Raw genomic sequence first — 22,849 nt, 5'->3', positions numbered from 1 at the left:
GGTTACTTACAAACCAATAAATCCTAGAGCATTTAAAGATATGAATTGTTTGTCTTTACCAGTTTAGTGTAGCTTACAAAATAGGGCATGGATGAACTCTGGGCAAAGAATTTTTTTTTTTACAAACTTATATATTTTCCAATGAAAACAGTACGTGGGGAAAATACTAAAAAAGCTGTGATCCTCATTTCCTGATTTTGAGAACACTGCAGGGGATATAAATGCCATGTTTTCCCCAGGAGATTCAACATTGTTGATCTAGTCAATAGGAGATGGAATTCTGAAATGTTTATAGAGTAATACAAGTGAAAAATTGACTTACTTTCTGGAAACAATTAAAGCTAAAAATATAAGTAGCACAGATTTATCAAAAATCACAAACATGCTCATGTCTGTAACCCTAGCACTCTGGGGGGCTGAAACAGTAGGACTGAAAGTTTGAGCCCTGCCTAGGCAGTTTAGGAAGAACCTGTTTTAAGGCAAAAGAAAGGGCTGGAGGCTGGGATGTAGCTCAGTGTGAAGGCCCTGGGTTCAGTCCCCAGCACTACAAAATAAAAAAAACCACGAATGTACTCATCATTATTTGCAAGGTAGAGTTGGAGTGGAATAGTTTCCAGTTCAGCACGTTTGCATCTTGGAGAAAACTGGCTCCAAATTGACAACGACTGTAAAAAATCCAAATGTACCATAAGGAAAATAAAAGACATTGCTTATTAGCTGACTAACTTGAAATAAATCAAGAGTTTCAGTGATTTGGTTTATTTTGTTGGGAAGACAGCATACAACACAAGATTAAGGATAACAAATCACTGGAAAATGAAATTGTGAATGATGCAAGAAATCATATATGCCACAATGAGAAAAGACAGCTGAATATGAAGAAAAAGAATGATCCACGGGCAAAAATTGCTCATGTTATAGCCCCAAACACCCCTTTACGGTATGCAATGATACCTCGGTACTTGTCATTAATTGGTTCTGGGATGTGTAATGAGTATTAATAAAGTTAATTTAAAAAAATGATGAGGAACCAACAGATTAATTTTTGGCTAGAAAAGGTAGCAACCAACCATCAACATGGACAAGCTCTAGTTTGCATGTTGATTACCAAACAATTAGTACCGGGACAAAATTTTTGCATCAAAATGTGTCCAGTACAAAATTCAGTGAGTTTCCAAGCAGTTGAGGACTGTACCAAGGTATGACTGTCATAGTCAACTCCTGATGTGTACAAGTCACAGGTATGGCCACTAAACAATGGTGGAAATATATGTGAACAATCACATTCTGTTTGGTAACAAATGGGTATCGCATTTTATTAAATGTATGTTTGTATGCTTATATTCTAGGCTGAAATGAAAAGTTTAAGATATGAATTTATTTAAAAATTGTTTTCAGGCCAGGGATTTAGCTCAGGGTCATTGCACCTGCCTGGCAAGTACAAGGTCCTGAGTTCGATCCCTGGTACCAAAAAAAAAATTGTTTTCCTTCATTTAACAATTAAAAATCTTTAAAAAAATTTAATGTGTCAACCATCAGCTCTGAATGAGATAAAAGACCTTTCAAAATGTCCCTTCTGTGTTCTTATCAAAATGAAAGTGTTATCTGCTTGATGTTGGGAGGGTGGAGAGGCCTCCAGATTTAGGAACTCAGCCTCCGCATCTTCCAAGTGACGTGGTAATTTCTTCCCAAGCCCAGAGCAAGTGTGGCCATCTAGCCGGGCAGGTGACTAGAATCTGGTTTTGTCCCACATGCCTTAGAATGCACTGGGACATGTCCTAGACCAGTCAGTCAAACATATGTGGACCCGTACATTCCAGGGCCAAAAAAAGAGTAGCCCCAAAGTCAGCCACACTCGCAAATCAACAAGTGTATTGACACCGTGCCCTTCACATTGTGCTGTGTGTTCCTCAGCAGCAGCTTTGCTGTGATGCTAACAGGTGAGGGAAGGGATGGTGGCAATTCTGTGAGCTACTGAAAACCGTAAGGGTTATAAGACTCAATCTACATCCAAAGTTTTTATGCGCTTCTGTGTTGGTTATGTCCCCCTCCCCCCATCACTTGTTGGCTGTTACAGATTTGAGGAGGAAATCGCTTGAGGATTGTGTGAACTTAAAAAACAAAAAACAAAACAAAAAAAGAACTCAGATCAAACAGAAAGATGAAGACGATCTGGTTCTGTTCCTTTTCGCAATGAACAGGACCTAATATGCATCACATTACAAGCTACAGAGCTTCAATTAAGTAATTGAATCACTCTGTTTTGGTCATTATGCAGAAAGTTTTCCTTGTGCCCCCAGAAATTGCTGATGTTCCGTTAGGAGAACTAAATAAAGATGGTGTTTTAAGAGGATCGTGAGGAAACCTGACAAATGGAAACAACAGACGACGGCAGAAGTCAATGTGTATACAAAGGGAAGTGACAACAATCCTTGTTGTTGTGTTTTCAAAAAGCCCATTTTGGGATGATGAATAAGATGCTCATGTCCTTTCTAATGTGTTTTTATCGTGGCATAATGTATCTCAGTAGGCACGTTTGTGGGAGTAGTGAGATTTCTTGTGCAAAAGATCTGAATCATAAGATGGAATACCTAGTTAAGTTTTTTGGGTTGGTTATAATGCAGCTTTGAAATATAACAGTGCTAACACTGTATACACTAATAGCTAAGACTCAGCTTCTCTCTCTCTGGATCAGAATAGCAAGTTATTACATCACCAGTAATGCAGATATGAAATGAATACAGTCGACAGTATGGCTGCATCTTTTTGAGTGTAAAAGACTAAGAAGAGAAAAGATATCAAGCCAAGATCAGTCATTATTTTCCTACCTCTTTGTGTATCCTTTAGCACCGATATTCCTTGGTAATATCATGTCCCCTTTCTAGTTCCCCTTAGTTTTCAAGATCATCACTTTCACCCTATTCATCCCCAGCCCAGCATGATCCGCTGGGCTCCTTTGTTCTAAAGGATGCCTCTGTTATGGTCAAGAAGTCTCCCCAAAAGACTCATGCGTTCAGCGGCGGAGCTTTTGGAAGGTGATTAGATCATGCGGTACCAACTTTCTCAGTGGATCAAAACACTGATGAGTTCGTAGCTCCTAGTACTATGAGGAGGCGGGGCCTAGTGGGAGGAGCTAGGCCACTGGGGGCGTGGCTTTGAATGGTAATCCTGTCCCCAGCCCTTCTCCCTGTCTCTGGCTCCCTGCTACTTTCTCTGGTCCAGCGGCTCTCCCCTACTACCACTCCCTTTCGCTGTGATGTTTATTCCTTGGAGACAGTCGACTGTGGACTGACATCTCTGAAATGGTGAGCCAAAACAGACCTTTTCTCCCCTAAGTTATCTAGGTCTGGTAAGGCATGAATACACACTACAGCATACTGAGCAGTTGTGGGCACTTTGTAAATGCTGAATAAATACTTTGGATCTCATTCTCTTTCCTTCCCATTTCACCCATGATTTCCTTCCCTCCAGTCTTCCTTTTCCACGTCCCATACTAGCATCTCCAGTTTCCTCCAGTCTATTTGGGTGAATTCTATGATGGCCCACCTCAGTGGTGCCCGCCCTAGTACCTTAGGTCTATTACAGGTTTCCATCTGTAGTTGCTTTTGTTCTCTTGCCCCTAGTTCCACATCCCACCCCGCTACAGAGGCACACACTTGTGGAATTCCATAGCATGCAGTCAGTAGTAGTGTATACCAAACTCTGGCCCGTTAGGTCAAGATCTGGGAGAAGAAAATTCAAGGCTGAACAAAAGGCTGGAACAAAGGCCCTGTGGCAGGCACAATAACTACTTTGTTTAAGAAATTATTATTTGGAATTTTTTTTCTTCCCCTCATTTCCAGCTTGTGCATTAAAATGGAGTCTAGGTATGTCTCATTTACATAGCGTTTAGTTAATTCTTAACCTGGTTTGAGAGTTTGTCCTCTAAAAGAGACATTGAACTTATTTATGGGACTATCATCATAGGTACATTAGTCTTATGCCTGTCATCTTAAATAGTTTTTCAACTTACTTCCTTTTATGCTTTGAATTAATAACTTTTATCTTTTTAATAACATTTTTCTTATTTTCCTTTCTTTAATTCTTATTTTCTAAAATGTCTTGGAAATTACATATAACTTTTTTACTAGAGGTTTTTTTTTTCCTATCAGGGATTGAACTCAGGACCTTGCACTTGTGAGGCAGGTGGCAGAACCACTGAGCTATATCCCCAGCCCTAGAGTTTTAATAACTATCTTCAAATTAGTATTTTTTCTTCAATGCCTAAAATGAATCACTGCATATTATTTGGTAGAAAATGAGAATCTTAGCATATTTCTACTCCATTTCCCCTTATCCCACCACTTTCTATGTTGAGATTACCTTGGATTTTAGTTCTAAATTGTTACATATTTAAAAATCAATACTTATCTAAACTGAGCTATCAGTTTTACTAGTTTCCCTTCTCAGCACTTTCTTTCTGCTGTCCCTTCTGCTCAGTCCTGGGAGCAATCACCCTTGCCCTAGCGGAATCCCCTTAAGTGAGGGAGATTGTATGTTGGCAGCTCTTACGCTCTTACACCACGGGGTGGGTGAAGACTTCCTTCCGCAGCGCTGAAGCTCGGTCTGTACTGGCTACTTTGTGAGTGTTGGCTGAGTGCCCTTAAGTCCTGTTCCTCCATCTTGCAGCTCTGTCCTCTGATCAGCTTCCCTATGCTTCTAGGCGATCCTTAGGTGTTACTGGAACCATGTGATCATCTCTCCTGAATGGGTCCACCACGGTAGGCATCAGAATTGATGGGGGCCAAAATGGGTCTCAGGGCTCAGACATCTCCTGAGGGTTGTTTGCTCTTCCATCTGCCCCCTTCCAACTGTTGAAATTTATTTCCCTAGACATGTGCATGTGTAGTGAGCATACTGTGCAAGGTGAGGAGGCAGAGGGGTAGGAGCACTACTGGGGGTGCGGGGGTGCATAGGGTATTAACTTGCCAAGTGGGAGAATAAGAAATGCACATCTGAGGTCTTGGAGGTGGGAAGACTCTTCAGGTGTTGTTTGTTTGTTTAGTCACAGTGTGGATGTGAGGCGCAAGGCAAGGTCATTCCATAAAGAATATTATCCACTGATTTGTCCTGACATTTTGTCATTCAGAGGGAAAAACACCTTACCCCATGTGGAGAATACTTTACAAAGTCCTAGATGTGTTGGTCAGTTGACTGTTGGCCTCTGTATTATCCTGACTAAATGTCATTCCATTACTTTAGCACTCAGGAAAATGTTCACACTGAACATTTTTTCTCTTTTGTTTTCCAATAAAGGTACTTGCTGAGCATTATCATGGCCCCCACCCCACCTACCTTGATTAGTATTTGGCAGGCAGATTATTTTTAACAAATATATATATATATATATATATATATATATATATATATATATATTTGTTGTTGTGGTTGTTTGTTTGTACTGGGGATCCAACTTGGGACCTTGCGCTTGCGAGGCAGGTGGCAGAACCACTGAGCTAAATCCCTGGCCCTAATTTTTGTATTTAAAAAATCTCTCTAGTTCTGTCCTTATTTTAACTTTCCCTATACCTTTGAATTGAGGCTTTGTTTCACAAGGCTTAAGAGAGTTCCTTGAGTAATCATGTCTTGGGGCTGTTGGGGCTGCTATACCAAAATACTATCAATTGGTGACATACACAGCAAAAACTTCTCACATTCCAGGAGCTCTGGAAATCTATGACCAAGTCACCAATCAAGGACCTGCTCTTTGGGTCATAGATGGTGACTTCTGCTTGTGTCCTCACATAGGAGAAAGGGGGCAGCGCTCTGGGCCTCTTTTATAAGGGCACAAATCACATTCACAAGAGTCCATCTTCCAGACCCAATCATCTGCCAATGGCCCTGTTTCCTAACACTATCACCCCAGGGATGAGGTTTCATTATAGACATTTTGAGGGGACCCAAACTTTCGGGCCATAGCAACCTCTTTTTGTCTCCCTCTTTCTTAAGGTGGAAACTTCTAGCAGGGACCAAGAGCAGTGTTGTCACAGGGAAGATAAGTTAGCATGCTCACCTGGGACTCTGTACCTTAGAGTGTGTCCTGCAGTCATCTCGGTGTGGTGGGAACCATGATGAAGTGGATTCAGCCAGCGCTGAATTCTTCCTGCCTACTTCTTTTCCTGCTTTTCCTCTCTCCTCCACCTTCACTCGGGTCTTAGTCCATCTTGTGCTGTTCTGATGGAGAACCCAAGAGAGCGTAAGTTATAAAGAGCAAAACTTTACCTCTCACAGTTCTGGAAGTGGGGAAGTCCAAGGGGAAGGTGCTAGCACCTGGTGAGGGCCACTCTGATGCTAAGATGACATTTTGAGTGCTGCATCCTCTGCAGGGGATGCAGTGTCCTCACAAGGCAGAAGAAGGGCAAAAGGGACAAAGTCACTCCTCAAGCCCTTTTAGAAGGGCATCTAATGCCATTTATGAAGGTGGAGCCCTCAGGGCTTATCAGCTCTTCAGGGTCTACCTCTTAGAGCTATCCTATTGGCAGCCCCGAATTTTTGAGAGGACAATTCAAACCTCCCCGGTCCCCTTGAAATCTAGGAGAGGACATAGACATAATCAGGCCTCTGAAGTCACAGGGAGAAATCCTGATTTTTCATTCCTAGTGATTACCAACATTCACTTTCATTCCTAGCAAGAGACAGGGAAAAAGAAAGCCAGGTCTGCTGTTTTGGAAGGTGGCCATATAAGAGAGGGAGAGAGAGAAGGACAGAGAGAGGGATGCTTTCTGCCATAGTTGCATGTTCAGGCCTGCAGTGAATAGCCTTCTAGTTGACTAAATTCTCGTCTTTCTGTCTGGTATACCCAGTCTCTGAACTATGTAAAAGATTTAAGCACTTTAAATCTACACTCACATGAGATTTCACTCAGAGTAGGCCTTTATGAATATTCATGTCGAAGTATTTAGCCTCAGGGTGTGAAATATTAATCTCTTACCTGAGTTTTACATCTAATTCTTTTTCAACGACACAGAAAAATTAAATGTTACCTGTCACCAGGGGCATCATTAGGATGGGCTCTTTGGATTAAAACTCTGAAAGAAGAACTCATAATCTTTAATATTTTTTTACTGTCTCCCATCATGCCACAGGCAAAGTTGACAGAGGTATGACCATTGTTTTTGTTCAACAGTGACTTCCTGTCTATCCTCGAGAAGCAAATAATATTAGAGGTCAGTTTCTATTGGAGTGTGAGCAGTCCAAGGTATTTGTGTTAGGATTTGTTAAGAAGAACACATATCTAAGAGTACCGAGCTCACCAACAGAGAGTAAGGTGAAGAGAGCCTTGGTGGTGAATACAGTGGAAACAAGTGCTCTTAACTGAGCAGGAGAAATTATGAAATAACTTTGGATGATGCTTCTGTTGTGAATGCCTTTTTTTTTCGTTTGTCTTTGGATCTTTGGTGGTGAGTTTGAGAGTTCAGATGAGTTTTCCTGAAGGGTTGGGATGTCTAAAGAGTGAAGAGGAAAAGGCCGCTGAATGATAGTTTTAAAAAATGATCTCTTTCCCTTAGTGTAAAAATAGTAAATATTCATCAAATAAAATTTAGAAGTAATGCATAAATAGAGAAAATACTTCTGAACCTATCACCAGGGAAAATGAATGCTGTTGTTTTAGTTTCTTGTATTTTGTTCAGATTTTTATGTTTTATTTTATTTTTTTTTAGTAGTACATGGGATTGAAACTAGAGCCTTTACCCTGAACAATATCCCCAGTCCTTTAAAATTTTTAATTTATTTTTTGGGACAGGGTCTCACTAAGTAGCTGAATTGTCCAGGCTGGGCTCAAACTTAGGATTTTCCTGCCTCGCTCCCAAAGTGCTGGGATAGTCTTTTCTTCTTTATTTTAAAAACTCAAACATGTGTAATTTTTAAAAAACCTGCAGGGCATGGTGGCGCATGACTGTAATCACAGCACTCAGGGGCCAAGGCAGGAGGACCTCTGTGAGCTCAAGGCCAGCCTGAACTACACAGCAAGACCCTGTCTTAAAAAACAACAACAAAAAGAAGCAGAATCAGACTCTGCTGTTTTGTGGCCTGCTGTATTTCAATCTTTGGAAGGTTTTCTTGAAATCATTTTAAATAGCTGTATAATCTATTACATGGCTATATTACAATTCATTTAAGGAATTAGATATTTTTGCCACATAGGAACCTGCATTTTATGTTCTATTTTTAAATTTATCTTTTGATACTGGGGGGTCAAGCCCAAGACCTCACACATGCTAGGCAATGGCTCTACCACTGAACTACATTCCAGCCCTACAATTTAATTTTATAAATGGCATTTCAGTGAACATCCTTAAAACTAAGTCTTTGCATATATCTATTAATTCTTCTTAGAATGAATTTCTAGAAATGGAATTGCTTAATCAGAATCTGTACGTACATTAGATACATATTGTCAATAGCCCCCCAGATATATGTTCCATTTCATGCTTCCATACTCTGCCTAAAGCCAGTTATTGTTATCAAAATATATATTTGCAAGATTTTAAGGCAAAGCCACTAACTCATTGCTGTTCTAAGTTTTAACTGATTTCAAATTCCACCTTATTCTCAAATGAAGTGTATTTTTTCTTAAAGGTAATTATCTCTTGATGAAGAATAAAAGAGCCAGAGAAAACCTTCCTCTTTTCTACTAGAAGGAGATAGAATCTCTTAAAAAGAAATGATTATTTCATATCAAGGATTAGTAATAATTCCCTGGTTGTAGAAATCACCGCATTGACAGGGCATCTTACTCTTGAGAGACAGATCTTTCTCCACATCTTTTTATTGTAATTAAATTCATTGTGATGGAATTTTACCTGTACATAATTCAGCACATTTACATTTAAAAAATTAATTTTGGGTTTGTAGAGTGATACTATCCCATGAGTCTAATGAGTGTGATAGTATGATTCGGGGTTATAATTAAGAATTGAATGGCTAGCCTTGGGCATATGCTAACCAAGAATAAGTAGATTACTTTCATCTTTTGGGTTTAATCCTGGAAGGAAAGAAGAATGTTAGGTAGCATGAAAGGATAGCGGTCCGGCCTATAAACAGTATTTATATTCGTCTAGATGAACTCTGCTATTACAATAAATGAAAATGCTACTGTGTGTTGCAATATTCACTAATAAAAGTCTACGAACATGAACATGAAACTGACCTCACTGGCTCAATTTTGAACTCGGCTAAAGGTTATCTCCATTTATTTTGGCAGTTTAAGTTGGAAAATCAGCCTGGGTATTGGGAATTCCAATGAAAAACTGTAGCCTGGAGGCATCTTGCTTATGTCTACTTATTTCAATGCTCCTGAAAATCTGCCTGTCTTCAGTTACAGTTACGAGACTATGATAGGTATTTGGCAAAAAATGATGCTATATTACTGTTTATTTATTACATTAGTTTTCAATACGATGCTGATAGAGATTACTTAAGATGGTTTCTGTTACCCTTACTCACCTATTGCAGTGACCTCCCACCCCAAGGACATTATTGTCAGATTAAATGTTCTAAAGAGCACTGAATTCACGAACTGTATATTGGTCATATCCTGTCATGGCCACATCCCAGTAGCAATCTCAAGGGGCCGCCCTTGCCTGCAAAACTACGTAGTAGTCATTTATCTGCTGCTCAGAGCCCACAGCTGTCATGGTCATTGCCTACTTTTCCAGTTTTATCTTTCATAGTTCACCTACAGAGTTTTGTACCTTGAATAAAACTCTTGATTTCCTGCTCTTTTGTCTTTATTTTTATTTTCTTAAAGAAAAGTTGCTCTCTCAACTTTGAATGCACTTTTCCTTCATTTGCACAGAGAATCTTTGCACAAAAGGTTTTAGAGACACCTTCAACAGGATGCTTTATTTTCCAACCTAGAACGTGTGCTCCTGTCTCTCGTTTCTAGTTGAGATGACTTCTTTCCTCTAATTTTCTTTGAATGTTACTTAGACCCTCTTTGAGACACCCTTGACCACATTCTGCCTTACAGTAGATCACATACTTTATTTATTTATTTTTTTTGGTACCAGGAGTCAAACTCAGGACCTTGTACTTGTGAGGCAGACGCAGTGCCACTGAGCTAAATCCCCGGCCCAATATAAATTCAGACTACATTAGACTTTTTTTTTGGTACTGGGGATCGAACTCAGGACCTTGCACTTGTGAGGCAGGAGGTGACACCACTGAGCTAAATCCCTGGCTCAATGACTTATTCTTTTTATAGGTTAGAAATTGGAATCAGGAGCTGAGTTTTATTTTAATAATTTAATTCATTGTACTTTCTAGAATAGTGCCAGACATACATTAAGTCACCAACAAATGCTCAAATGAAGATGTATTGATAAATTATTGGCATATAACTAATGTGATTTTGGGTGTTTAAGTGACAAATGCTAAATTTTGAGGTCATCTGGACTATAATTTTGCTGAGTCTTTTTTTTTTTGTTGAAGTTTTACGGTCAGTTTATTAAGTTCAGTGGTGAAAGTTATCAGAAGAATATTCTCCTGAGAGTTATTTTTTCTTAGAAAAAAAAGAAAGGAAAATTAAAAGCCTCTCAGCACAGCCGCAGATGCTGTCTGTGGAGGTCTCTGGAGATGGTGCCTCAGTCCTCTGAGTCACTCCCTGGGCCAGCAGGGAGTCTGGCCTTGTAGTCTGGGTCGTCCTCAACATTCTCCAGCTCCAAGTCATCCAGTTCCTGGAACAAAGACTCATCTACTTCCACATTATTTCCAGCATCCTCCAAGAACTGGATATCAGATGTGTCAAGATTATGATCGGTTTCAAACAGCTGTTTGCCACTTAATTTATTTTTTCCTGCTTGCTCTTCTTCTTTTATCCGTTTCTTCTTAATTTCCAAGAGTTCTACATCAAAATTGGCTTTCCAACATAAGAAATTCTCAATTGTAACAGGGGTGCCGTGGAATAATTGCTTCTCTGCTTCTTTTTCTTTTAGTTTCTTTTCTTCCTCTCTTCTCATTTTTATCTGATCTACTATTTCATTTAATTTTTCTTGCACTGCTGTCACTAGAGTAAAGATCATGACCACACAAAGATTTTCCTCAGCCTGTAATGCTAATAATTTAAAAATGTCTATGACATCATTATCTTCTAGGTTTTCCTGGGAAAATATTTCATAAAGAGGAGCTTCATCTGGGTATTTTTCACTGTATGTAAACTTCAGGGTAGTCTGGACAGTTTCATTATTGTCTCCAGCCTCAGATGTCACAGTGCTGGTGAAGCTGGGAGGATTTTCTGATAATACTGTGAAGGAGTCGGGGTAGACAGACTCCAGAGCCTCCAGCTCATTTTACTGCTCCTCGCTGTAGTCTGCCATCGCGGCCCTGGCTGCTGCCCATGGAGCACGCCGACGCTCAGACAGCGCCCCACAGCCGAGTCCCGAGGCCTCTGGCCAGGCCCGGCCTGCTGAGCCACACCTTGCTGAGTGTTTTTTAATGGCAATTTGAAAAAACTTTTTCTGAAACTGGTATGAATTCAAGTTTATTAAAAAAAGCTTTTTTGGGTGAAAATTATCACTTCTACAGCAGCATGAAAGTCTGACCTGGGATACAGTAATGAATATAACGCACATGAATTTTTTATTCACTTAACTTTTTGATTTTGTCATTGTCAGGTTCCACCATCCCCACAGGACTTAAACCTTAGACATTTTTTTTTTTTTATAGTTTACCAGTCATTGTACTCAATCAATCTTTTTAGAATCAGCTTCACTTCCGCCCCTCCCCTCTAGCTCAGCCCAAATTGCTTTAATATCACCTGGATAACCTCCCTTCCCCATTCATCTCCATTTTTAGGGCACTGGAAGCCATCTCTGCAGCTTCATTCGCGGAAATATCATCAGAAACCCCCTACCCAGACATTGCTTATGGCCTCCTCCTGATGAAATCCAAATCCATCTGTGTTCTTGCTAATCTGCTTCTATCTGAGGTTCCTGGAAACCTCTCTTGCCTTTTTTAGTAACACGTATGTTTTACTTAGAGTACCATCTCTTAGGAATCCTTCAAATCCAACATGGTTGTCTTTGTAAGCCATCCCCAGGTTTGCTACCTGGAGCAGGCGTTTGTCTTCCTCTTCTATGTTCAAATTTACTCTTTCACATTGTCCTACTTCCTTGCCAGGAAATCCCTGATGATCAGGCCTTTCTTTCTGGCCCACTAATTAGTGGGTCTGCTTTGTCCATTTGGGCCTTGCTGGCCAGCTGTTTCATATACCTGGTCTCCCCAGTGGACTGAGTCCTTGCACATGGCTGGTATCTGGTGATGCGAGACTGGAATCTGATTTGTATTTCTTTTGTGTTGCTCTGACATTTAGCTATAGTTAGGATAGTCAGTGAACATCTGAGTGTCTGTAACTTTGGAAAATAGTTCTACAAGGTATGGCTGAAAAATATGGTATATGTTTAAATTAAAAATTATTACAGTACAAGATACGTTGCCATTAATTCCCCTCAAGATACTCCCCCTTGCTTCAAACACTCTTATTCTATCACTCTTGCCCCTTTCTGAAGCAGTTCTGGAAATCTTTTTTTATGTCTTTGGTTGTGCTGCCTTGATGCTCTAAATCAGTTCAAAACTTCTGCCTTTCACAGTCATTTTGATTTTGGGGAAGAGGCAGAAGTCACATGGTGCCAGATCTGGTGAATAAGGTGGACGAGGACACATTGTAATGTTTTTACAACCCTGCCTTCCTATTGGATGGCATTCACCATGTTTTTGATCTCATCGTATTTTTGATCATACCTCATAAAGACACGAAAGACTTCCAGAACTGCTTCAGAAAGTGGCAAGAATGATGGGATAAGTGTGTTCAAAGTGAGGGGTAGTATTTTGAAGGGAATTAATTGCAATGTGTCTTTTATTGAAATATTTTTTTGAAAATGTAAATGCCTCAGTTTTTAAGGTTAATATTCACCTTATATCTGTAATATATCATTCTGCTTTTCAGAATTTTAAAGACATTTCCATGATGACTGAATATATGATAATGGATTTTTCCCCCTCTTCCCCTCAACTTAAAAAGCCCTTAGAAACTATTAGATTCTCCTGTAGCATCTTTCATATCATTTTATTTTTTTATTTTTATTTATTGTTTTTTGGCCACACACAATATTTATTGGTCAGTTTCATTTTAAAGGTACCAATCCCTTACAGTTGAGTTTCAAATGGAGGCCAGAATGAAAAGAAAAGATAAGAAAGAAGAAATATTACCTGTTTTCCTAATTTTCTAACTGTAAACCAGTGTTCTTTATAATTGCATATAAATGATTTTTCATTTATAGGATTGATCCTGAGCCTCTGATACTCTGGACTATTGAACAGGATTAGTTCCAGACCCCAAACTTTCAAGGCATTGCTTATAACTTGAATAGAGAAAAAGCCACTGTCATCCATGTTTCCAGAAGGTTGCTGTAAAAATGTGCGATAGTCTTCACTAGTGACTCCTTCTGCCATTCTCATCCTTTCTTCTTCATCTAGCTGATGAGCAATTGAGGATAATTCCAGAGGGCTAAAATATTCTCCTTGCAGTAGATTATTTAGCCAATGTTGAGCACAAAGTGATCCTTCTTGTTTCTCGTGGAAGATGGGCTCCATGTTTATTTGTCTGGAGCCAACAGCCCCCGCGCAGAACCCTCATATCATTTTAGAACAAGCAATAAATACAAAGAATTTTAGCATCTTCTTGTGGATGGCCAAGCCTGATTTGTAGCTGAACCACGGCATATGTTGGCCATTGATTGGAGCTGGGTGTTGTATGTACAGCTCAGAATTTCCAGCTCTTGTCTCTTTGTGTCACTTTAAACCAGCTTCTTCAAACTCTCTTTAAAAAAATGAAAACCAAGAAGCCACAGCAACTTTTGAATCCTCTGCCATTATAGGGGTTGCTGATAGGATCTGTGTGTCCTCTCCCGAGCTGGCTTGGCTCAGGTGACCGCGTGCAGTGACAGCCCCATAGGGAGAGATGCTGACCATTCTCTGGGTAGAAAAAGGGAAACAGAACCAGAGCTTTCTGAAGGCCACTTTGAAAACTCTCCTCTTTGTCTTATCCTCTTTTCCTCATTATTTAAAATATATTTGTCTCAATATTATTAAAATCTTATCACTGCAATTTTCCTCTTGTCTCATACTAAATGGTTTCTTGCACCTGATTTGGCTTTACTGTTACTCAGATTCTACATTTTATTTTGTTACATTTAACAGTTAGTGAATTTCTGTGGACATCAGAGGATACAGCCATAACAGTAAATCACATACGTCATGGAAAAATCCATCTGCGAGTCTTAAAAAGTCATCATCCTATTTACATGGAGAGAGAACTCCGTATTTTTCTCCACAAGAGGGCAGGAAAGTCTGGGCTGTAAATATAATTTTTCAAAAAGTCTTGGGAGAAGTGCTTTACTTTTCATACATACTTTTAAAAATATATTAAACATGTTTCCCCTTTAAAGAAGTTCCAGGAGATGATTTTTAAAGCGCCTCTGGTTTTCTGGGTAGTTGCCCTTCAGCACTGTTCATCACTTTTTGGTTTGTGAGATTCTGGTCAGGTTCTAACTGCATGACTTAGGGATACCACACTGCTGTCACTAGTGGCCCAGGCAGCCTGTCCTCAATGACCCATGGTTTTAGTCCCTTAACAAAGAGAGAGAGGAAAAGAAAGTCCAGACTAGATGTTTCTGGCAATGAGAAAATAATGCCTGTGTCAAAGGAAAAGAAAAATCACATGACAGACTTGAGACCACTTCTGAGCACATGTACACATTTATACATTCTCTTGCTTATGTTAATTTTTATTCCTTACTGCTTCCCACTGGCTTCCACCCCCACACTTCTTCTGTCCTTTTTTGTTCTACGAGATTTAAATTATAGGCCATGCTACAAAACCCATCTAAATCTGTGATATCAAAAATGAAATGCTTCTCTCTTCTGGAGATCACAACAGTGTTGGCTTAACATATTAGGTCTCACTGTGCTGGGGTAACAATGGGCTTTGTCAGTGAAGGAGGAGATATTTGACAAATTCAGTTTATTTTCACAAAAATACAGTTGGTGAAATATTTGTAGGGTTCTGATTTGGAGGTTGAATGCTCCTTGAATACCCAGTGTGAACTGAACATTTCTTTTTCTTTTTTAAAAAAAGAGCTAATAGGGTATGTGAATGATAAATCGTGTAAAACAATAAAGCATTAAAGACTCAATTTTTGTTTAAGGCCGATTGCGATTCCCCCCCTGGAGTGCATGAAATTAAAATGTGTGCACAGAACCAAGTGATTGCTTTAGAACGCGTTTTTAGTGGTGGTTGTCTCCATGAGGTGGTTAGTGCTGCTAACAGGAAGTGAGGTGGAACAATTCAGGTGACAAAAGATTGATTCAAAGAGGATGTTTATACAGAAGAATTATTGACAGTTCCGGCCATCATCAGTTGGGGTAGCAGAATCAGTTAGCGACAGGTATGGCAGGGGTTGGTGAGAAAGATACCACTGAAGTAACACTGGGACGCTCTGTGCTGGCAAGATGGAAGTGTCCTCAGCATGACTAGCTCACAAATCACCATCATAAGCAGTGTGACCACCCACATGCACTATGTCTTTTGATATGGCTGCCTAGAAGCCTAAAGTCATTCAGCTCCTGTTCCTTTAAGTACCATGACGGTTTGTAGCTTCAGGAAAGGTTTGCTTGAAAAAATGTCCTTTTCTTTCACTTCTACTTCAAGATACAGATGGCCGTATGGGCTTGAAAAAAAGAAAATAAAAAGATTAAACTATGGAACATTTAGCGCTCCTACAAGTTCATGTCAGTCCTATGGATGCCCTATGTCTTTCTTCACAGCCTGTCTTCTTTTCAAAACATGGACAGTAGGAATGATCTGTTTTTCTTTAAGTAGCTTAATGGGCAGTGAGTGAGTATGCATGTGTTGTGGGTGGGTGTCTGTCTCTGGGTAATATTTATATTTTCATTTTCTTTTGCGTGATAACTCCTTTTGCCTAAACTTAGCACGGTTAGTCTTGGTTGCAGGAATTCTGGCTCCCTCTCAGCAGGCAGGGCCTTGGTGCAGGAAGAGGAGTGGCTTACTGAGAATTCTGCAGCACAGTATGAGCAGGAATGTGCTAAACGGACTTTCCTCAAGGGAAACAGGAGGAAAAAAAAAATCTTATTATAAGATATACATTTAATATGTTTTTCATACTTGGAAAGAAAAGGTCAAGTCTGGGAATGTCTTTTGATTCACTGGCCAGAAGGATCTGTGTTGTTCTGCGTCTCCTCCTCCCCACACGCCTGTCTTTAGATTAGCAATGATTTATTTACAGAGAAAAGAACGGTACTTTGATACACTATACTAATGTTAAACATTTATGGGGTTTAAAAATATTTATGAATGTGTAAAAATTATTAAAGTAAATGTGTTTTAGGTTACCCTGCGATCAGGTAGAGTATGAATACAAAGCCTGGAAAATTTATATTTAAAAAAAAAAGACAAAGAGAAAATACATTTGAGTAGATTTGTAAAGTTTAATAATCTTAGGGTATATGGATGTGTCTATTTTGTGTATAATTTAAAATACTTAATCTTGTAAAATATAGGCTTAATATACATAGGTACATTTTTAGAGTCATGATAAATTATAATGCTAAAATGCCAAGAAAATGTCATTGTAACTCTTTAGTCATTCAAAAAATATAATAAGAATTTTTCTTTTTCAATAAGAAGTGCCCACAATTCATTCATTCTGAAAAAAACAGATCATTTGGAGACTACTAGATTCTTTTTTTGTGGGGGGGATTAGTTTTAGGGGAAGAGAATTTTTATTTGTGCTGTCAGATTTTTCAGGCCCTATATTAATTCTTTAGAAAAATGTTCATTAAACTTACATAAAATTGCATTTACAGGTAGTATACAAGAAAGAGGCCATGGAATAGTTCAAGTTAATCTAACAGTAAAAGTTTCTTTTATCCCTTTATTAAGTCCATTTTTCTAGCAGCTTCTATAGTGCCAAAAAGGATAAGCATCCTTTTAGTAACATTAGTAGCACACATAACACAAATCAAGCAAGATTGTCTTTTAAAAGATTTTTGAGGAAATCAACAACCCCCAAACTTACTATTCTGAAATAACAAGGTTTTAAATTCTTTTTAGTTTTCTCTTTGCATCTGATTTTGAAGCATAAAAGGGCAAAAAGAAATCATGGCATTTATGTGGTCATTAGGAAGAAGGGCGAGAGAGGTGAAGAGATGGGCCTAGGGATGTTGGAGGGAAGCTACCTTCAGGCTCCCTTTCTCTCTCGACCAGGCCCCGCTGTGGCTTCCTAGATTGGCAAATGACAGTCTCCCAGGTCGGCTTCCACTGTGGGGGAGTGGGTTCTTTCCTGGGGCAGCCAAAACAAACTTCATTATGCACATCCTTTTAATTTTATCACCTTAAATTTTTCCTGGGCCATTAATAATTGTTGAACATTGAAGATAATTCCTATACATATCTCGGACTGTCAGGATTATTTAATTTATGCAAAAAAATGAAGATTTTTAATCCTGAACACATTATTTGGGGATCGGAGATGCAGAGACTCTCTCTACAATTTTATGCTTTGGTGCAATAGCCGTGGCATACACGATTTAATTATTGTGCAAATGAATAGCATATGCAGGGTAAATTTTTAGAATTATAATTATTAATGTGTATTAATTGTACAAATTTATGGCTTTCTCTGTGAAATTTCTGTACATGCACATATTGTGCTTTGACTATGTCCACCCTTTGGGCAAGGTAGATTTTTTAAATTGAAATTTTAACTATGTTATCAGGTAGAGTTGTAAAAATGCATATATATAAAACGTATCTCTCTTTTACTAAATCTCACATTTTATATTTAGCCATTTAAAAAATTAAACTTTAAATTGACACATATTTGTGCATATTTGTAGGTCAGTATGGTCATGCAATATATATGAAGTGTGATTGGAAATTACAGTGAATGTTCACATTAAAAATTTATTACAGTAAAAGACACATTGGCACGAGTCCCCCTCAAAATAGCTCCCCTTCCTATAAGCACACTTAATCATCATTTCTGCCACCTTCTGCAGCAGTTCTGGAAGTCCTTTTTTGTGTCTTTAGTTGTGCTGTCCTGGCTGCCCTATGTCCTGAATCAATTCAAAACATTTACCTTTCATGATCATTTTGACTTTGAGGAAGAGCCAGAAGTTGCAGAGTGGCAGATCTGGTAGATCAGGTGGATGAGGACACACAATAATGTTTTACAAGCCTGCCTTCCCTGTTGAATGGTATGTGACAGCATCATTCACCATATTTTTGGTCACACTTCATAAAGACATAAAAGAGGACTTCCGGAACTGCTTCAGAAAGTGACAAGAATGGTGGATAAAATGTGTATGAAGCGAGGGGGAGTATTTTGAGAGAGGTAATGGCAAAGTGTCTTATTCTTTTTTTTTTTGTTACTGAGGATCAAACTTGGGACCTTGCGCTTGTGAGGCAGGTGGCGGAACCACTGAGCTAAATCTCCGGCCCAACAATGTAATGAGAATATAGCCATTCTTTTTCATAGTTGGTTTGTCAAGATCTTGAGACTTTGCTCAAAATGTTAACTGGTTCTGCCACCTAAAGTAGGAAATGAGATGGAGAACCTCATCCTTCCCTGAAGCACAGCTCTCAGAGTGTTGAGGAAACCTGAAAAACCACAACAATTGGGCCATTGCTCAGTCTTTTGTCTTTTTTCCTTTTTCTTGAGACAGGGTCTCACTATGTAGTTCAGGCTGGTCTTGAACTCACTATATAGCCAAGGCTGGCCTCAAACTCGTGGTGATCCTCCTGCCTCAGCCTCCTGAATTCTGAGAATGTAGGTGTGTGCTTGGCTCATTGCTCAGTTTTGACTACCAAATTCTGATTTGGGGAAACCCCAATGAGAGTGCAGTCTTATTAGCCAGGGTTTGTAGAGACAGAAAGGGAGTTCTACTTTCCCAAAGCTCCTTTTGCAAGATCCAGAGACAAAAACCAAGGGCCGAGATGGGGCCAAGTCTACAAAGACGAAGGAATCCCCTGAACCCCAAGAGTCCCAGGAGAACAGGCCATGAGTGTTACCAGTTGAGGATATCAGCAGCTGGTACTAGAGTGGCCAGGAGGGAAGGGAGATCTCTGGGGAGGAAACATGGCAGTGAGGGCCAGAAGATAGCTCTGTGTTTGCCTTTGAACCCTGACTGCTGCAAAAATAGCACCAAGAACCCCCTTATATCCTTTACTCACATCCACCAATTTACCACTTCAGCACCCTCTCTCTTGACTTGTACACACGAATTCTTTTTTTTTCTTCAGTACCGGGGATTGAACTCAGGCCATTGTGCTTGCCAGGCAGGTGCGGTGCTACTGAGCTACATCCTGGGGCCCCTGTACACACATATTCCTTTTTGAACCACTTGAGTAGGTTGCTTAAATAGTACCTCCTTGTAAAGAATAAAGAGCCTGTGTGTATCTTCTAGAACAAGGATATTCTCTTACCTAATCACATCAAATACAGGAAGCTTAACATGGAAACATTTCTTGTATGTGATCTGCAGTGCATATTCTAACCTCATTAATTCTTCCAATGATTTTTTTTTGTACTGGGGATCATACTTGGGACCTTGTGCTTGTGAGGCAGGTGGCAGCACCACTGAACTAAATCCCCAGCCCTAATGATCTTTTTTAAAAAAAATCATTTTTCTCCCTAGTCCGGGAATCAGTCCAGGACCACATTTGGACTTTATTTGTCCCATGAAATTGAGTCACAATTAATCGACAAATTCCAACCTAGGTCATCACTCTACACATTTCACCTCCACCTGCCAGAAGAGGAGCTTCAGAGCAAGTTTTCTTTAGTCTTATTTTTGTGTATTTATGTGTAGTACATGTTGATTATGCTACATACAGCTTCTGTGTATCCATTACTATTTCCAGACATTTCCAAGTGAGCCCCCTATGTAGAGCTGAGATTTCATCTTTGTCCTACATTCTCAATTAGACTTAAAGATAAGTAGCAGAGGGATTTTCTCACTTGAGTATCCTGGGAGGGTGTCCTAATGAAGTCAGAAGAGCATTAGGTCATCTTTTGGAATAGTAATAGCCACATTTTACTAATGCATGAGGCACTTACTACTAGTCTTTTATTGAATCTTCAAAACAAATCTATGGAGTAGGTTAAAATTCTTCATGGCTCTTGTGACCAGCATTGTCTAGCCCTTGCTAGACAGTTTTTCAACTACTCAAACATTTACATTTCTAAGAGGAGTACATGCTTTTCCATCCCAGGGTCTGCAATATGGTCTTTGAATATTTTTCATCTCACTATTTTTGGAAGAAGCTTAGCTATGGAAGGGGGACAAGAGTTAGAAGGGCCAAGAGAGAGTTAGGTGTGTGGGTCTTGTTTTAGTTGATGTTGTGTGTGTATTTTAATTGTAACCTTGTATTTATTGTATAAGCTGAGGTGAGAGGGCAACAGGATGAAGATATAGAGGAGATGAATGCTTAAATGAAGGATGGATGGAGGAGGATGGAGATAAGAGATACAAGTGAGGGGATGAGATTTGTACAGCTACCAAAACTTTGGCAGATATGCCAGAAATTGAGAACATGTGGCTCTGCTGGCTTCCATTAACTAGGAGGCTGAGTTGTTTGTTTCTATTCTTTTTTTTTCCTTTTTTGGTACTGGGGATCGAACTTGGGACCTTGCACTTGCAAGGCCGGCAGCAGAACCACTGAGCTAAATCCCCGGCATAGAATGATCATTTGCTTTCTTTTTCTCTTACAGTAAAGAGACTAAAGGTGGAAGAGAGATGGTAGGGGGTGTGAAGAACAAGGATGAATGGATGAAATGCCAAATAATAAGTCTGAAGAATCTAGAGACCCAGGATACCTATGCCCTCATTTTTAGAACTGGAGTCCTGGAAAGCAATATGATTCTAGCAGTGTCATGCATATAAGATAGTGTGAGAGTAAAAGAAATATCTGGGGTGTCTGAGACAGCCCTATGGACTTCTGGTCTATTGGGGGAACATTAGAGTTTTCCTGTTGGCTAGAGGGGCACAAATGTTACATGAGGCTTATGGGAATGAGGAGGAAGCAGCAGTGACCTGTGAGAGCCAACTGGAAGGAAATGAGAACATTTTGGAAGAGACCATTTGGAAGAGAACTATTAGGTTGGGCCTAATAGTTCTTCATGTCTCAGTCTTGTCTAAGATCCCTAGTTGAGATCATAAAAATCTGTACCACACTGACAAATGTTCTTCTGAACCCACACACCTTAAAAAAAGTAATTGGTTTATAAATAACAAAAAATATCTTACAAGGCAAACTCTAGTTCAGCTAGTTCTTAAATGGGAAACATTTCTAAATGTTAGTGTTACAAGAACTGAATTTGTTGAGGAATTTCCACTGAGAATTGGACCTGAAAGAGATGTGTGATGATAGAAATGGAAATTTCTCTCTTATGAGTCTTTGGAATATGGACCTTTTTACTTTCCAATAATTTTCTGCCTGAAGCGCTGACATGTCTAATTAATAATAATATTCTATTAAATAGTATGATTAATCTGAGAGATCATTATGCACAAGTAGATTAAAAAAGCAACCTAAATCCCCTTGGTCTGATTTAAGATAAAATAAACCTGAATTTCTTATCTAGAGAGATTTTTTTTTCCTCCTGTGTGATGTAACTGGAGGGTACATTCTATTTCTGTGATTCTTTCCATGTGTGTTCTTTATTATCTGATAATCTTAAGGAAGACTAATGGATAAATAGCACCTATTCAGTTGCCCTCGATTTAATTATAATTTTGTATGAGTATTTGCATGGGAATATTATTTTTACGGAATATATCAGCTACATAAGGTCTTTTTTGTCGTTAGCTTCATGTAGGGCAGAGCCATGAATCTTAATATTTTATTAATAGGAACAAAGAAATATTTGGCAGAAATTTAGGCAGAGTAGGATCCCATGGGATATATTAGGGCAAATCAAGCTTGAAACAGCCTGATTCTTGAACTGGAAATGTGGGAATGGTGTTGTTTTACAGCTTCAGTGATTGAAAAACAACACTAATTGTTATTTCTTGAATTTTTTCATTTATTGTTGGTACCATTTTTGATGAATTTTCCTACAGCCAGGCACTGGGGTACACTGAGAAAAATCTGCTTTTGGGGCTTCTTGGCTTCAGGTCTCAGCTTTGGCACTTACCAACTGGGAGACTTTGGACAAGTAGGTTGATGCCTCAGAGGTCAGGGTCCTTATCTCTGAACTGGCGACATCCCTGAGTTCCCGGAAGAACTTCCCTTGTTGGTGTGCCTCTGAGACAGAAGCTCTGAGATGTTGATCTCTTTGGCTCCGTCACTCGAGACCCCCAGTAGTGGGACAGATCTTGTCGGTCTCCACATGTGTTAAGCAATGACAGTGTGAAGGCGGCGAAACCCATTGTGAGAATTAAGAGTACATGATGAATTTAAAGCTTTTAGCTCCAGGCTGGGGCTAAAAGCCAGGGTCAATTATTACTTATTGCAGTTGAAAAGTTTTCAAACCATATCTAAATTATCTTTAGGGATTATTTTGCCTTTTATTCAGTTAGTTTTCACTTGGACTTTTAACATTACAAAGATTTATCCATCAGGTAAACATCAGAGCCATATGATTCCGTACATTTCATAATAGTACGGAACATGTGTATTTTACACTTCACAAAACATTTCCTGCATCATATTAGATATATATATATATATATATATTTTTTTTTTTGGTACCGGGGATCGAACTCGGGTCCTTGTGCTTACGCAGCA

The 22,849-nt window shown here is 39.3% G+C and overlaps 1 protein-coding gene and 1 pseudogene across 1 annotated transcript; both read right to left on the bottom strand.

The window, feature by feature from the left end:
* Window positions 1–10,625: 10,625 nt before the first annotated feature.
* LOC101696837 (RWD domain-containing protein 1 pseudogene) lies at window positions 10,626–11,357 on the bottom strand (annotated as a pseudogene).
* A 991-nt stretch (window positions 11,358–12,348) lies between these two features.
* On the bottom strand, window positions 12,349–13,632 carry LOC147830626 (ataxin-3-like). Its single transcript, XM_087190834.1, has 2 exons — window positions 13,249–13,632; window positions 12,349–12,420 (listed from the first exon to the last, which is right to left on the bottom strand). Exons 1-2 carry the CDS (start codon window positions 13,630–13,632, stop codon window positions 12,349–12,351), a joined length of 456 nt encoding a protein of 151 aa, XP_087046960.1.
* Window positions 13,633–22,849: the final 9,217 nt, after the last annotated feature.

The sequence above is a fragment of the Heterocephalus glaber genome, unplaced genomic scaffold, assembly GCF_053883595.1.
Source record: "Heterocephalus glaber isolate CG9 unplaced genomic scaffold, H.glaber_assembly_v1.0 deba00000071, whole genome shotgun sequence".
Classification (NCBI taxonomy): Eukaryota; Metazoa; Chordata; class Mammalia; order Rodentia; family Bathyergidae; genus Heterocephalus; species Heterocephalus glaber.
The sequence above is the reverse complement of the archived record's forward strand: the minus strand, read 5'-3'. Positions and strand labels throughout refer to the sequence as shown.

Bases quoted from the DNA above. Each gene is read 5' to 3' on its own strand.
- LOC147830626 (XM_087190834.1), bottom strand. From the start codon at position 13,632: ATGGAGCCCATCTTCCACGAGAAACAAGAAGGATCACTTTGTGCTCAA. The intron at 12,421-13,248 runs GTAATATTTCTT...CATATTTTTCAG, and splicing joins TTAGAAAATTAGGAAAACAG to CCATACCTTGTAGAACTATT.